General features: G+C 31.6%; 2 protein-coding genes across 14 annotated transcripts in view; both read left to right on the top strand.

The window, feature by feature from the left end:
* Positions 1 to 540: 540 nt before the first annotated feature.
* LOC108732907 (period circadian protein-like) overlaps positions 541 to 17381 on the top strand; it is a 39777-nt gene continuing 22936 nt past the window's right edge. For 6 of the 13 annotated variants that reach the window (XR_003232292.1, XR_003232295.1, XM_025980281.1 and 3 more), the window contains exons 1-8: positions 3395 to 3545; positions 6063 to 6264; positions 6329 to 6541; positions 7748 to 7933; positions 7993 to 8156; positions 9169 to 9288; positions 11332 to 11478; positions 12676 to 12905. Coding sequence is in view for 11 of the 13 variants with exons in the window: in XM_025980281.1 (XP_025836066.1) it covers positions 3495 to 3545; positions 6063 to 6264; positions 6329 to 6541; positions 7748 to 7933; positions 7993 to 8156; positions 9169 to 9288; positions 11332 to 11478; positions 12676 to 12905 (1313 nt within the window). In the remaining 2 variants the exon portion in view is untranslated. Of the gene's footprint in view, positions 708 to 1707; positions 1722 to 2268; positions 2353 to 3387; positions 3546 to 3941; positions 4053 to 5427; positions 5580 to 6062; positions 6265 to 6328; positions 6542 to 7747; positions 7934 to 7992; positions 8157 to 9168; positions 9289 to 11331; positions 11479 to 12675; positions 12906 to 17381 lie in introns of those variants that run through there. The other 7 variants (XM_025980294.1, XM_025980317.1, XM_025980305.1 and 4 more) reach the window with 6 other exon arrangements.
* Positions 15220 to 16852, top strand: LOC112906381 (period circadian protein-like). Its single transcript, XM_025980365.1, has 3 exons — positions 15220 to 15805; positions 16290 to 16491; positions 16556 to 16852. The coding sequence occupies exons 2-3, from the start codon at positions 16314 to 16316 to the stop codon at positions 16819 to 16821; spliced, it is 444 nt and encodes a 147-aa protein (XP_025836150.1). The 5' UTR covers positions 15220 to 15805; positions 16290 to 16313; the 3' UTR covers positions 16822 to 16852.

Raw genomic sequence — 17381 nt, forward strand, 5'->3', positions numbered from 1 at the left:
TGGGATGTTTTTGTGATTATATCATATTCAATAATAAATTTTGTTGGTGAAAATCTAATGTTGTTATCCATTTTATAAGGTATTTATGATATGATTTTTTTGTAACTTTCGGTAAAGTAATAGTATGAAGAGACTTTTGTGGCTTAAGAAACGTTAAAACTGATGATGTTCTAATGTTTTTTAAAGAACAGAAATATTTATGTTTCGCGTTACGTTGTTGTAATTTTTAATTTCCGGTTTGGCATTCATTTGCAGGTAAATCAGGCCTACATGAAAATTTAATTAACCGACTTGTTTTTTAAATGACTTAACGTTGTTTAAGAACCACAGAATTATAAACTGTTCGAAAATGTTTTTTATAAAATGTGATGGAAATACAAATACATAAATAGTTTAGAATTAAATAATTGTAGAACTAAAAGATTTTTTGCCCTGAATATATTATAAAGGATATTATTTTTTTTGATCAAATGTTGCATAGATTTTTGACTTCACTAATTCTAGAAGTATGTTTTATCTAATCGTTAAGTATCTTTCAATAATTTACAGTAGCAATGCAAGTAGTAGCAAACATTCGAAGGATAAAGAACATAAAAAGAAAAAATTAAAAGGCATTAGCGCTTCCGCAGGAAACAATTCGTCTAATGATTTAATAGATGCGACTACAAGTAATAAAACCATTACAAGAACTGTTCAAGCACCACCCAGTAAGTAATAATATAGTTATTATTAATTTGTGGCATTAAGAGTGATTGAGAGCTTGGTCTGAAAACATACAAGTGAAAAATTTACTATTATCGAATCGTTTCAACCTTAACTGGACGAAAATCAATAATTAATAAATAAAAAGAAGCACTAACAGTAGATTGCTACAAAAACTTAACGCAAAACGTTTCGCCAAACAGTGGTTTCTTCAGACACGAGTACTTACTAGTAAATACTCGTGCCTGAAGATGTCACCGTTGGGCGAAACATATTGCGTAAAATAAATTTGTAAGAGTCTACTTTTTACGGTTTTCCTTAACTACGTTTTCCGAAATTTTTTTGGAAAATTCATATCTATTGGTCGTAGTAAATCCTGGATTTTGTCATGCATGTTAGCATGTTATACATGTAAAAACGTTCCTGGCTGTGAATATTCAAAATAAATAAATATTATCGTATAGCAAAGGTAATAGTTTACTTATTACAGAAATGGATGCATCAAATAATATATAAAATGACTGTAGCAAAGCCAACGAAATTGCGTTATTTTAAAATCTTAAAAAACAATTTATTTATTACTTACTTAATAAAATATCAATAATTTCATGAGTTGATATTGTGTTTTCCTTATTATTTTTGTTTATGTTTTAGTATTTAGTTTATTGTTTATTACCTTCTTATATTCAATTTCATGAATATTAGTAATTAATGTAAATTTTAGATTGTATAAGCACATCCTGTTCAAATTTAGTTGTCCTATCCGCTTTTAAATGTCAGTCCTTTTTTTAAAAATAACGTCATTTAGAAAGGAAAACGTTTGTATTTTTATCGCTCGGACAAGAATATTTTGTTAATAATAGAAATTAATTAAAACGTTTTCATATAATGTCTATATAAATTAAAAAAAGAATGAGGTATATTTGGTATTTTAGTTAATGTTATAAATATTCTTTCACAGCATTCAAATCGGAAGAATGGTTAACGAAATAACAATGNAATAGCAACTCCCAAAGGAGGTATGATGTAAAATATTTAAATTTTATAATGTATTAAACCAAAGATCAGATTTACTTGTTTAGAATAAATTATACAGATCAACTAATAGTTCTTGCAATTGCCTGTATTAATGTTTTTTCTATGCAAACATTAATTAAAATAAATTTGTCAATTCAAATTTAATTAAAATGGGTGATTCGTTCTTAAAACAGTATAGGTGCGGCTCAATTAACGAAAATGTGTCCTATAATAAATAAACAAAGAAGATGTTTGAACACACATTTCTAGTAAAAACATTTTGTACAAATTATATTATATTAGTCATAGGTAATTTATTTTCCTTTTTTTTATAAAAAATTAGTTAATCTGCAGATTTTTTGGTCAGATATTGACCATTAAAGGGTTGACCTATGAAATGATTCAAAGTTTTAAACGATCTTAATAATTTTAAGCTAGTACTTATGATGAAATCGATCAATAGGTTTAATTTATCCAATAAAAATTGGGTCGATACTTACGCAGTATATTACTCAATGGTAATGCTTACAATTATATATTATTTTACAGTGCTAGTTCCAAGAGTCGCCTCAGTAGAAGTAATTCGAGCGGTAGTAGCGGATATGGAGGAAATTGTTCAAAAATTAACAGCAGGTACACCTTTATGCATTAACCAATTTAAAAAGTATGCAATTGTATTTCGAATTTAACGTTAAATTATAAGTACAACACTCATAAAAACTTCTTTATAATATGTATACGAGTATACGTATTATCATTTAGTGTAGAGAGAGCAATTTTAAACTTTATTAAAAGGGATTATTGTACAACTGAATTATTGTAGCCTTGTTGTTTAATTTAACTGTTATAATTTCAAAATTAATCAAATTTCGTACATGTTTTCTTTAATGACTTTAATCAATCTTCAAATTAAAACTTCTCAGTTTCTAATGTTGAAAAAGAACTCATGAATTAGTTTTATGTATTACGAAAAGAATGTGTATCATCTATTGTATACGTAAATTATAATTTTAGTATTCAAATAAACTGTGAAGAATTATTGGTATCTATTTAGAGTATAAAAAAGTATACCTTTAAATAATTTTACTTGATTTTTAATAAATTAAAACAACAATAATTGTTTCGTCAATTTTTGTTATATCATATTCAATAATAAATTTTGTTGGTGAAAATCTAATGTTGTTATCCATTTTATAAGGTATTTATGATATGATTTTTTTGTAACTTTCGGTAAAGTAATAGTATGAAGAGACTTTTGTGGCTTAAGAAACGTTAAAACTGATGATGTTCTAATGTTTTTTAAAGAACAGAAATATTTATGTTTCGCGTTACGTTGTTGTAATTTTTAATTTCCGGTTTGGCATTCATTTGCAGGTAAATCAGGCCTACATGAAAATTTAATTAACCGACTTGTTTTTTAAATGACTTAACGTTGTTTAAGAACCACAGAATTATAAACTGTTCGAAAATGTTTTTTATAAAATGTGATGGAAATACAAATACATAAATAGTTTAGAATTAAATAATTGTAGAACTAAAAGATTTTTTGCCCTGAATATATTATAAAGGATATTATTTTTTTTGATCAAATGTTGCATAGATTTTTGACTTCACTAATTCTAGAAGTATGTTTTATCTAATCGTTAAGTATCTTTCAATAATTTACAGTAGCAATGCAAGTAGTAGCAAACATTCGAAGGATAAAGAACATAAAAAGAAAAAATTAAAAGGCATTAGCGCTTCCGCAGGAAACAATTCGTCTAATGATTTAATAGATGCGACTACAAGTAATAAAACCATTACAAGAACTGTTCAAGCACCACCCAGTAAGTAATAATATAGTTATTATTAATTTGTGGCATTAAGATATGAACAATGGGTTTTCTACTAAAGTTTATTTACTCCAAAATAAAAGAAAATTCAATTTAAAATCGTTGAATTTTTGAAAAATTATTTCATTAAATACATAGTTGAAAATTGAATTGTTTGCATTTATTTTGGATAAGTTTAACTACTTTACATTTAACAATAATAAAAGCTTACGAAACTAAAAATTTATAAAACAGAAACCGTTTTCTTTTACGAACAAATGAAGTTAACTTCAATCGTTACTCATTGCGGGAAAATCATCATTCCAATTTTCTTCTATAGATGGCGTAAGCATGAGCTTTCTTTGAAATTTTCCTAAGACTTGCAACTATAAAACTTTTGTTTTGTTCAAGCATTTGAAAAAGAAACTTCTGAACCTGAAATCACAGTAAACTCTATCCAAAAGCTCGAAGAAGAAATAGATTTAGCTAACATCCCTAATCCCGAATGTGTAGCTACTGCAGGTAAACCTTATTTATTTTTATACGTAAATGTATAAAGTAATTAATTTTATCAGCATAATACCGATATCTCCTGTGCAAATCTATCGAGTTTGTTGCGAATTTTCTACTATTCTTTGCTAGTTTGTAAGTTTATTATTTAGCTAATTTTTATATACTTAATGGGAGAAAACCAAAAATTTTCTTTTTATTACGCGTCGCGTCTTGGCAAAGTTTTCTTGTAAATATTGTAACATTTTTAAATAGTTTGTGTTTTACCTTTTAAAACTTAGAGCTGCTTTTGCAAATTTTTAACTTTAACACGTTTTTGAGCACTTATATATGCACACGCATCTCGATCACTTCAGTAAAGAAAGTGATTTATGATTATCAAGTAACATTTGTAGTATTCTAATAGGAAAAAATGATAAAAAAGAGTTATCATCATATTATAAATTCAAATTATAAAGATAAAAGTATGCGACAATTAGTTATCTTCATAACCACTTCAATTGTGCTTATTCCAAGAAGCGACGTATATAAGGCACCGCTGGTGATGGAAGATAATAAATTCCTGTTGAAAAAAAGTGCGGGTGATTATTCAAGTTTCTTTACGTTTCGACAGCCTTCTTTAGATGTCCCGAAAATGTTGGTTGAATTTAAGTTTATGGATTACCTATTTTATCAATGAGTACGTTACTTAATCCTAGATCGATTAAGAGTTAAGCATAACATAAATAAGGCAGACGAATACAATTACAGAATAAGAAGGAATATTTGATTTAGAGTTATCTGATTTGTGCTGTGCCAAACGTTTTACTGCTCGTGATGAGTACCATCCTCAGACTAAGTTGGTATATTTCACAAGCACACGCTTCACATAATTTTTTTCTATTGTTACTTAATTTGCTATGCTTTGCTTCTGAATTAATCATACTTATCGCATTTTTGAGGGTTAATTTTCTAATGCTATTATATTTAATATTGTTGAAAATATTAGGCATGAAAACACGCGTTTTGCGTTTGTTAAGACTTTCCTCCGCCCACTTCGATAATTACTTCAAGTCCTAGGGACTGTAAGCTTCATTTTAATTTATAAGGTCGGTTCTACACTACGCGTATTTCGGTTACGTATTTTTGGCAAGACGACAACATATTGTTTTGAATTGCAATGTTCACATATGCATGCTGCTTAATCTACGTCTGGTAGTAATCGGCCCTTGTAAAAGAGTTACTGTTTGATTGTATTTTCATTGTTAACTGCTAATTTCATTATTCTGGATAAGAAATTGTAAACGAAGATGGAATTAGTAGATATCGGAGAACATTTTTGGAAACGCAATAGTGCGTTGTTAAGGAAACCAGCATATTTCGAGCATTTTTTATTATCAAATTTCAGAGACGACGCCGGCAGAAAACATAACGGACTGGAATAATGGCATCCCCGTAAATCACCAACCCCAGGAGCCGCCGAATGCCCAAGAAATAACGAACGTTTGTTCCGATGACTCTCTTGATTCGTTCGGCAAAAGCAATTGTAACGATTTAGAGGTACAATATCTTTTTCTTTTTTTTTTTCTCTCGGAAACGTGTCGCTTTCTCTTAGGGGATATTTTATTCATGTAATTCATACCAAGTTTGGGATATTTTTTCGCTTAAAATTAGAAAGTAGCATCAAAAAGATTGTTTGTTTCATCTTTTAAGGAACCAAAACAAAAATATTTAACGTAAATAACTTTTTAGGAGAATTTTTAAAACGTACATTTTGCTCTTATTATAATTAACAAGTACTTAATTAGTGACCAGCATTAAAAAAGAATGAATCTTTAAAGTTGCCTCAGCAATATAACATAACTGTTTTTTTTTACCGTTATGCTTACGGCAGGAAAAGACAACACGAACGAAGTGGCTATGTTGGCTGTATTGTAATATTTCGAGCTAACTTTAAGGAGAGTGCACTTTTACCCATTGTTCCGCCACTGACGTTTAGTAGACAAAGAGGGTAATTACTTGGGATGTTTTTGTGATTTACAGGAAGGTTTTTGTTGCGTAATTTCCATGTACGACGGCGTAGTCCTGTACACGACGCCGAGTCTCACGAATTTATTAGGATTCCCGAAGGACATGTGGTTGGGTCGTTCTTTCATCGATTTCGTTCATCCCAAAGATAGAGAGACATTTTCCGCTCAGGTTACTACGGGTATTACAATTCCACTGACTGATTCCGCTGGAAAAAGTTAGTGATTTACATCCGCATAGAGGCCATTATTCACCTCCCCAAATAAACCTTTTCGTTTTAGATATGAAAAACTCGTTCTACGTCTTTTTGAGGAAATACAAAGGTCTCAAAACGACCGGTTTCGGGGTGGTTGAGAAAACTGTCTCCTATCAGGCCTTCCAACTGACAGCCACATTTAGGCATATCAACGATTCGCAGGAAACGAAACATTCGAGCAGTATTGGCGGAATATTTCTTATCATTGTTGCCGTTCCGGTAACGTCGTCGTTCAAAGGTAATACTATAAAGCACCGATTGAAAATAAAAACTTTTTTGAATAATATATAACATTTAACCCTCTCCACCTCATTTTTGGCATTGATTCACACTAAATTTAAAAACAGGGGAAGAATGATTATACTTTTGGTAAATGTCTAGATTGTGGCCCCCCACCCCCAAAGGGGTTGGGGGTGGGTGGTTTCGAAAGAGGAGGTCTCCCTCACCACTGTCCCATAAAAAGTTCGTGGCGGTCTCACCCCCCTAAAAAGTTATAGGGGTTGAAAGTTGATTATTTTGACAATTTTCATACACTATAATTCAAATAAAATTCAATAAAATGATTATTTTCAAGCAGGTGGAGGTGGGGGATCGAAAGAGGGTGGTCACTGGAACAAAACCCGATAACCTAGCCTAACCTAACCTAACCTATTGATAAAGATATTTAAATAATGTTTTATATAACTTTCTCAATATTTTTATGTATTTTTCATTAGTTTTACCTTTGAATATTGTTTAAGAATGACTATATAAATATTTGCATGCCTAGAAATGTATAAAAATTGGCATATTTATTAACTTTGAACCCCCATAACTTTTTATGGGGGTGAGACCGCCACGAACTTTTTATGGTAAAGTGGTGGGGGAGACCTCCTCATCTAGACCTTTACCATACTTTTTTATATATATATTTATATAAACTAGATATCGTTGTGGTGGTATTCCACTAATTTTTATTCAATTAAAATAATATACATTTCAGAATTTTACGATTAGATTCACCTCGAGCTTTGACACTAATACAATCACAAATATGTGTATTCCTGACCTAAACACTTAACGTCATCATACACAATTGATTTACATCTTGTCTAATATTTCTGATTTAAATGTCCTAGAACTTGTAAGATAATATTGTTGTTCAAAGTTTGAAGAGTCTGTAAACTCCTCTATTAAATGATAATAAATGGAGATCAACCTTAATCTAACAAAATTAATCGACTGTACTTTACATTTACTCTGAAACATGATGGATAATCTTGTTTAAGGATAATGAATGAACTAAGTTTATTTCACATAAGATGAATTTAAAGAATTTTGAGAAACAATGTTTCATTATTCGTTAGCAAAAAAAAAAAAATAAAACGAATTTGCTCTGAGGGGCTTATAATCTTGAAAGGTTTGTTCATAAGCAGTACATATATATTCTTGTGTTATTTTGTAGCACCCAACGAGGAGAAAAATCTTCCTAAATTCAACATGCATCATACCGCGGCTAGTACAGTAACATACGTGGATTCAGATATCGTTAAAAATTTCGGGTTTATGCCTCAGGACATTCTAGGACGTTCCGTTTTCGATTTTTATCATCCTGAGGACATGCCACTACTTAAGGAGGTTTACGAAGCAGGTGAATAATAAATGTTACAATTTTCAGTTTCTATTTATTACAGAAGAGTTTCATTTTAGCTTTAAGCCAATGCCAGATCGCCGGTGCCGTTTATAGAAGTAAACCTTACAGATTTGCAGTCCAAAACGGTGGTTTTGCTACCATTGAGACTGACTGGTCGTGCTTTTTCAACCCATGGTCTAGAAAATTAGAAATCGTTATAGGAATGCATAACATCTTAAAGGTGATAACTAACACTCAAGTAGTAGATATTACAAGCACAAAAGGGTTAATTAATATCACTAAAAGCAAGAGATTCGTAGATATTGATTTATAAAGATCGTCTCGTACTTTATTCTTTTATTATAACATTTGAAGGACCCATTCAGGACAAGTATCAGTCAGCTCTCATTTCCGCCCTAAAAAATAAGAAAGAATTCGTCCTTTGTACTATATTCCCCAATGATGATAGTAATATTTTTTCAAAAAGAAGCAGTCGAGAAGAGTGAAATGTTATTTATTTGTTACGTAATCTCCAACCGACGTTTCGCCTATTTGCTTCTTGATAATGTTTGGACCAAAAAAGCGAAACGTTGGTTGGAGATTAACAATTAACAAACAATGAATATTTCACCCCTTTTAGCTACTTTGTATTGAAAAAATATTAAAGGAGAATTCTACTAGAAAAATATCGATGAACTTTATACATTTACTGTGGCTGCATTTGTCTGAAAATAATATGGCATTGTCAGGAAAAAATATGATAAATTATGTTGACAAATAATTTTTTTCAAAATTATAAGTTTTTACACACACTTCAGTGTGGTTCATTTTAGAGAACAAGCAAGAACCAACTTGACGTTTTTAAGTACGTACTTACAATATAGCGCATCATATTTTTTCGATCAGTCAGCGTGCTGTTTTGTTATAGGCAAGAAAAACGTATAAAATTCACCTAAATTATTTAAATATATTTGAGACAGAAATTAATTTGAAGGGTTAAAACCAGTTTGAATTAATGTTGACTTTACCACAACAAACGTATCACATTTTACTTTATTAATATAGTGGCTAAAAAGAGGTCATTTCGATAAAATGTAAATATCAAATCGGGTAAATGTTAAACCTATTTAAATTTATCATATGTTCCCTCTATCAGTACGTTTATCGTGACTGTTGACCTTAAACTACTTTTAGATTTTACAAAACCCAAAGTATATGTTTTTAATTTTAAAAATTTGAAACAAATTTTATAGGGACCCAGTAATCCAGACGTTTTCGGCGTTTGTAAAGAAAAAGAGATAAACAGCGTTTCAGAAGAGATCCTGAAGAAGGGCGATATTGTGAGGGAAGAAATTTTGAGGCTACTTAATCATGTAAGACAAATTTCTTTAAATTTTATTATCACATTCGGTATATGCAGTTAATTTTTTAATGAATAAGACCTTCTTTTCCTATATTCTTCTTGAGTTGTTATTAAACCAATATTAATGTTTTCTTCTAAATATTTGATGAGACATGATTTTTACAAACTTTTATTTCACCAGTAACAATTGTTTCGCCAATCTTGTGAAAATCTTGTTGCATTATTTTATTGATTGATATGGATTTTTATCAAGTATAGGTAGAATCTATTCAATATTATTTTCAAAATTTAAACAAGTAAGAATTCATTTTTGTAGAAATTAGCAAAAGTGGATCGCGTCTTCGATTTTATTTGACCTCATCAGTACGCCAGTCTTAAGTGAAATAAGTTCTTTTACGTCGATTCTGTGTATAGAGATAAACAGGAAAATATTTTACAAACACCTTTCAGTTTATTGTAAATATTTTTATTCGGTTGCTTGATAACATGTTACAACGAAAAATGATAACAAAAATTAGTTTTTTACACAAAGTGTAAAGAGTAGTAAATGTATTTTACTTTATTATATATAAAAAATTTATTGCAAGAATTTAAACAACTTTTTAGTTATTATCTCATGAAATTTTTCCTAAAATTGGTAAAGTACATTTTTCTCATCGTTCTCTATAACGAAAGTTGTGCGTGCCTAGTTGAGAATCTTTAGAAAAGATGTGATAGCCTTTGATCTTTCGCCTGTAGCTTAAGTACATTTATTCCTTTATGGCGTAGTCGGTTCTCGGTGACTTCTGAAATTCCCCGACGGACTAGGCGTTTGTTTCTCATCCTTTCTTTCAAATCGATCTCGGTCGGCTGGGTCAGGTCGACCAGCGAAAGCCGGACTCCCAACCCCGATCCGTCGACGATTTCTTCGCGTTCTCGACCATTCCGATGAAGCATAGGTTCGGACCTCATAAATTACATATCATTTTCTAAAGGGACTTTTAGAAAATTTTATTGAAGCGTGAAATGGAAAGAAATTGCGGAACTCCAATACACGGAACGATATCAGAATGTTGGCGTTTCGGAAAAAGCGATTCATTTTATCATTCAAGTCCCTATCCGGCCTTCAAGAAATACGGTTAATACGGTTTCTCTTTCATTTCGATTCGTTTCTTTTTTGTTTATCGTTTAAATATATGGTCCAGGTAAAATCAACAAGTACCTACAATGTTTCAAGTGGAAGCAGAATTCCTAATTCAATTTTTAATTATTGTTTTAAATCGCCAAACAAAAGTTAATGATTATTACCGTAAAGTACTCGTATTAATGAAAATTAAACAGAATCAGTGTAGTACCTTCTAGTATTTCTGACCCAATTTTCAACCACAATTTTCATAGCTCTCCCCGTTTTATCTTCTAAAACAAGTTTCAGTGAAATCGTACTGTAATTGTAATATTAGTTTCTTTTATTTTGGTGCTAAATCTTTACTTCTAGCTTGATAACAAATTACTACAAATGGGTAAATATATTGATATTTTATTTCAGTAAATGAAATAAACATTTTATTTTTTCTCGATATGTTCGCGCACCCCATTTAGCTTTATCATCTCCCTCCCATAAGAAGGGCGCCTCACACATTGAGAATTGCTGACCTACAAATAAATTTGTGATATTTGTAGAGTTTAGATTTTGTAAAATCATGTATTGATATATGATATATGTACCTGCAACCTACACACCTAAATACTACTTTCAAATTTCTATTAATTATATGTATAGATAATATTTAAAATAATATGTTAATAAATTTTCATATACGGCAAGCAATTTAGTCGTCATATATAACGATATCATTTCTGACAATTTTATGCAATTAAGGGGGTGGACCATGACTCTTAGGATTCTTTCGTGTTGTGTACTTGCCTGATAACATATTAAGATTAAGAAATAGTCGTTGCACTGTTTATCATAACTAAGGCAATTTAATTTGTTTGAACGATAAATAGGACAGTTGGAGTTTTTCGTTAAAAAAAAAATGGTCTGTTCTTGATGAGAGAACGAATTTTTTTCCAGGAGCGCACAAAGCCGACGGAAGAAGCGAGACAGGAAGTGACGAAACGATGTAAGGATCTCACAAAATTTATTGAGAAAGTTATGTCTGAAGTGGCCAGGCCGAATGTCAAGACTGACTCGCCGGAAAATTCTAGCGTTAGTGTCCTTGTAAGTTCGTTAATAACACCCTTCTAACTTTTTCATTTATTCACCAAATGTGCGAAATATGGAACGTTACAGTACAGCTATGATCATTTAAAGCCGACGAAAACAAAACTTTCAGATAATTAATAATCAAATATCTTAAATATAAAAAAATTATTGCAAGGAAATGTAAATTAAAACGGACAATAGTGTTATTAAAAATTGTAAAAGTAATGCATGAATGTCAATAATGAGTTTAAAATAAAATTAGGGAAATAATTCACTTTTACTATTGGATCATAAGTTTTGATTAGTTGATTTTGTAATTTTCGGTTTAAACAAAATCAGGGAAAAAAAATGAAAAAATCTTTACAAAACATACTGAAATGATGCAAAGCCAATTTAAGGTATAAAATGTTTTATATTTTGAAAAACTATATCAATGTTTCGCCTACCAGTACGAGGCCTCTTCAAGGATGCCTTTCTTAGTTAAGTGGTGTTTGGTTCAAATATTAGAGTTCGTTCGGTTAATATAATAAAAAAAAATCATTACACATCTCGGTAAAACAGTAAAAAAACATAATAACACAAGGACAATGAGACCCATGAAATCTTGAAGAAGTTCGTATTGGGAAACGAACCGTTGGTGTTTAGCTTTGTCATTTCGTATTGGAGTAATAAGCGGAACAAATGAATACAATATATATCTAGGTATTTTTGTACTTTATTGTTTCCGTCTTTTTTTAATAGATATTCTATAATACTGAACCTATGAAATGATTAGGGAAACGTTGACGCCCTTTCGGTTAATCCGATTATTAGTTTTTCCAAAATAATAATATGAAGTTAATGATGCTAGTAAGTGGTTAAACGTAAAAATCGTACAATTCGCCCCTGCAGATAATGGACTAACTGATTAATTTGTCATTGGTTATAACGTGATAAATTAGCATTAGCAATTTTCTGGTAGTAGATGGGACATACATATACCGAGCTCATTAATTAATTTACCTAAACCACATCTATAAATCATTTACCTAATTATAATGCTTTTAAAAAATTAATTTTGGTAATGGCTCCTTTTCAGAATCGGTCATATTGTAACACAAATTTCAAAGTTACAAAGTGACTGACAAAATACTAATTTACTACTAAGCATCCGGTTTAAGCAGCTTTCTGTGCCCTATTATTAGAATTATTTGGATAAAATTGTTTTTCCAGGACCGGGAGTTCGTCGTTTTGGGGGAAGTTTCGCCACACAATGATTATTACGATCAGGCATCCAGTGAAACGCCTCCCAGTTATTATCAGCTCAATTATAATGAGAATATTCATCGATTCTTTGAAAGCAAACCTCGTACGAAAACTTCTGAAGAAGGAGGACAACCCTCCACAGGGCCGGACTCGGAACAAGAGGGAAAAAGTGTATCTCCAGCTCATGATGACAGCATGTAAGTTACAAAGAAAGCTATTTGTCTAGAAAGTACATAAATTCTGTCCGGACGAAATTATGAAAGTTTAAATCCGAGATAGAAATGTTTAGTCTCTCAGAGTCTCTGAAGGCGACACTCGAGTCTCCGTCTCTCTGGTGTCGCTGAGAGAGACTGTCGAGAAACTGTCAAAAAAACTGTTTAGCGTCTCTGAACGAGAGACTCGAGTCGCTCATAGTGAGATCCTCATTTCGTATCCACCCTCTGAACGAGAGACTCGAATCTCTCAATAAGTGGTGTCTCTCGATAGACGTGGTTAAAATTTTCTTATCCACCCTCTGAACGAGAGACTCGAATCTCTCAATAAGTGGTGTCTCTCGATAGACGTGGTTAAAATTTTCTAAATTCCACATATTTCAGAGATCCCAGTCTTTCTGCGAGAGACTCGAATCTCTCAATTTTTCAGTTTTATTCATTCAGTCTCTCTGTGAGAGACTCGAATCTCTGAATTAACAATTTTATCGTTCGAGTCTCTCATACAGAGACTGAGAGATCCATAAAAATACCTAGGCAATAACTGAGAAACTGTAAAAGACTGTGAGAGACGCTGAAAGACTGAGAGATTCTGAGAGACTGCAGGGCGACTGAAAATTTTTGTCTAAGGTAGCACCATTTGCTTAATTTGCGAATCTAGAAATCAAAGTACATAAAACATAGTTTTCGTAAAATAATATAATTTCTCGTGAATTTATTCATAGAAAAGAGAAACCAAACTTACCGTTACTTACTTTTAATTACACGTGTTCATCAAGAAAAATAACGTCGACTTTATTAAATATTTGAAGAGAATCCGGTAATAAGTCTGGAAATAGTTCATGGGATTGAATTAAAAGATCTTTTTATATAATTCGGAAAAGTCTGGCATTAAACAAAGAGATGCTGAAGTTAATACTTAATTTATTTTGTTGCGAAACATACAGGTTTTAATACGTTTACCTAATGACATTGATATGATTACGATTTTTTATGGTAAAAATACTTTTCATATACAGTGGGTTAACGTAAAACTTACACACGGGAAAATTAAAATGTTACTTTATAATAAATACATTTCTTTCTAATAATAATTAATTATATTAACGAAAGTCTAAAAACAATTGAACAGCAACAAGAACCACTAGAAATTGTCAATGACATTTACAGATCAATAAATTCGAAACATTAGAGTAAATATCAAAATATTTGATGAAATTGTAATTATTTGAGATGTACACTTCTGAAAAATTTTCGTTGTTGACCAATTTCACCGAAAATTTGAATCTTTTATTTATATATATCTAATGCCATCTACTGAAGTATTTCACTTATTAGAGTTAACTTTTTTACTTGTCCAACTTAATCGACGTCTAAGTTTACATACGTGACATACACGTAAACCAAATTAATAAAAATAGTATCAGTGTGCTGATGAGGTCCAAAAAAAGTCAAAATCGCGATATACGTCCGATAGTTTAAATAAATTGCAGAGTACACCAATGTTCTTACGTATTACAATAGTTCTTTAAAACATGTGCCCTCTGACATGTTTTTGGTAATCAACTGTACATTTAAAATAAATTTCATCCCCTCCTGTCGGATGAATGGTCTTTATATAACGGTAAAAAAGGAAGGAGTTTTAAAAATAATTAACAGATATTATTTAGTTGCAGCCGGGTAACAACTGAATATAATCCTTCATCTTAATGTTACAATTAAATTTATTTATTTCTGTTAACATTTATTACGGATAATAGTTCAATTGTNAAGAGTTATCATCATATTATAAATTCAAATTATAAAGATAAAAGTATGCGACAATTAGTTATCTTCATAACCACTTCAATTGTGCTTATTCCAAGAAGCGACGTATATAAGGCACCGCTGGTGATGGAAGATAATAAATTCCTGTTGAAAAAAAGTGCGGGTGATTATTCAAGTTTCTTTACGTTTCGACAGCCTTCTTTAGATGTCCCGAAAATGTTGGTTGAATTTAAGTTTATGGATTACCTATTTTATCAATGAGTACGTTACTTAATCCTAGATCGATTAAGAGTTAAGCATAACATAAATAAGGCAGACGAATACAATTACAGAATAAGAAGGAATATTTGATTTAGAGTTATCTGATTTGTGCTGTGCCAAACGTTTTACTGCTCGTGATGAGTACCATCCTCAGACTAAGTTGGTATATTTCACAAGCACACGCTTCACATAATTTTTTTCTATTGTTGCTTAATTTGCTATGCTTTGCTTCTGAATTAATCATACTTATCGCATTTTTGAGGGTTAATTTTCTACTGCTATTATATTTAATATTGTTGAAAATATTAGGCATGAAAACACGCGTTTTGCGTTTGTTAAGACTTTCCTCCGCCCACTTCGATAATTACTTCAAGTCCTAGGGACTGTAAGCTTCATTTTAATTTATAAGGTCGGTTCTACACTACGCGTATTTCGGTTACGTATTTTTGGCAAGACGACAACATATTGTTTTGAATTGCAATGTTCACATATGCATGCTGCTTAATCTACGTCTGGTAGTAATCGGCCCTTGTAAAAGAGTTACTGTTTGATTGTATTTTCATTGTTAACTGCTAATTTCATTATTCTGGATAAGAAATTGTAAACGAAGATGGAATTAGTAGATATCGGAGAACATTTTTGGAAACGCAATAGTGCGTTGTTAAGGAAACCAGCATATTTCGAGCATTTTTTATTATCAAATTTCAGAGACGACGCCGGCAGAAAACATAACGGACTGGAATAATGGCATCCCCGTAAATCACCAACCCCAGGAGCCGCCGAATGCCCAAGAAATAACGAACGTTTGTTCCGATGACTCTCTTGATTCGTTCGGCAAAAGCAATTGTAACGATTTAGAGGTACAATATCTTTTTCTTTTTTTTTTTTCTCTCGGAAACGTGTCGCTTTCTCTTAGGGGATATTTTATTCATGTAATTCATACCAAGTTTGGGATATTTTTTCGCTTAAAATTAGAAAGTAGCATCAAAAAGATTGTTTGTTTCATCTTTTAAGGAACCAAAACAAAAATATTTAACGTAAATAACTTTTTAGGAGAATTTTTAAAACGTACATTTTGCTCTTATTATAATTAACAAGTACTTAATTAGTGACCAGCATTAAAAAAGAATGAATCTTTAAAGTTGCCTCAGCAATATAACATAACTGTTTTTTTTTACCGTTATGCTTACGGCAGGAAAAGACAACACGAACGAAGTGGCTATGTTGCCTGTATTGTAATATTTCGAGCTAACTTTAAGGAGAGTGCACTTTTACCCATTGTTCCGCCACTGACGTTTAGTAGACAAAGAGGGTAATTACTTGGGATGTTTTTGTGATTTACAGGAAGGTTTTTGTTGCGTAATTTCCATGTACGACGGCGTAGTCCTGTACACGACGCCGAGTCTCACGAATTTATTAGGATTCCCGAAGGACATGTGGTTGGGTCGTTCTTTCATCGATTTCGTTCATCCCAAAGATAGAGAGACATTTTCCGCTCAGGTTACTACGGGTATTACAATTCCACTGACTGATTCCGCTGGAAAAAGTTAGTGATTTACATCCGCATAGAGGCCATTATTCACCTCCCCAAATAAACCTTTTCGTTTTAGATATGAAAAACTCGTTCTACGTCTTTTTGAGGAAATACAAAGGTCTCAAAACGACCGGTTTCGGGGTGGTTGAGAAAACTGTCTCCTATCAGGCCTTCCAACTGACAGCCACATTTAGGCATATCAACGATTCGCAGGAAACGAAACATTCGAGCAGTATTGGCGGAATATTTCTTATCATTGTTGCCGTTCCGGTAACGTCGTCGTTCAAAGGTAATACTATAAAGCACCGATTGAAAATAAAAACTTTTTTGAATAATATATAACATTTAACCCTCTCCACCTCATTTTTGGCATTGATTCACACTAAATTTAAAAACAGGGGAAGAATGATTATACTTTTGGTAAATGTCTAGATTGTGGCCCCCCACCCCCAAAGGGGTTGGGGGTGGGTGGTTTCGAAAGAGGAGGTCTCCCTCACCACTGTCCCATAAAAAGTTCGTGGCGGTCTCACCCCCCTAAAAAGTTATAGGGGTTGAAAGTTGATTATTTTGACAATTTTCATACACTATAATTCAAATAAAATTCAATAAAATGATTATTTTCAAGCAGGTGGAGGTGGGGGATCGAAAGAGGGTGGTCACTGGAACAAAACCCGATAACCTAGCCTAACCTAACCTAACCTATTGATAAAGATATTTAAATAATGTTTTATATAACTTTCTCAATATTTTTATGTATTTTTCATTAGTTTTACCTTTGAATATTGTTTAAGAATGACTATATAAATATTTGCATGCCTAGAAATGTATAAAAATTGGCATATTTATTAACTTTGAACCCCCATAACTTTTTATGGGGGTGAGACCGCCACGAACTTTTTATG

This window comes from Agrilus planipennis, unplaced genomic scaffold (genome assembly GCF_000699045.2).
Source record: "Agrilus planipennis isolate EAB-ADULT unplaced genomic scaffold, Apla_2.0 scaffold22, whole genome shotgun sequence".
Classification (NCBI taxonomy): Eukaryota; Metazoa; Arthropoda; class Insecta; order Coleoptera; family Buprestidae; genus Agrilus; species Agrilus planipennis.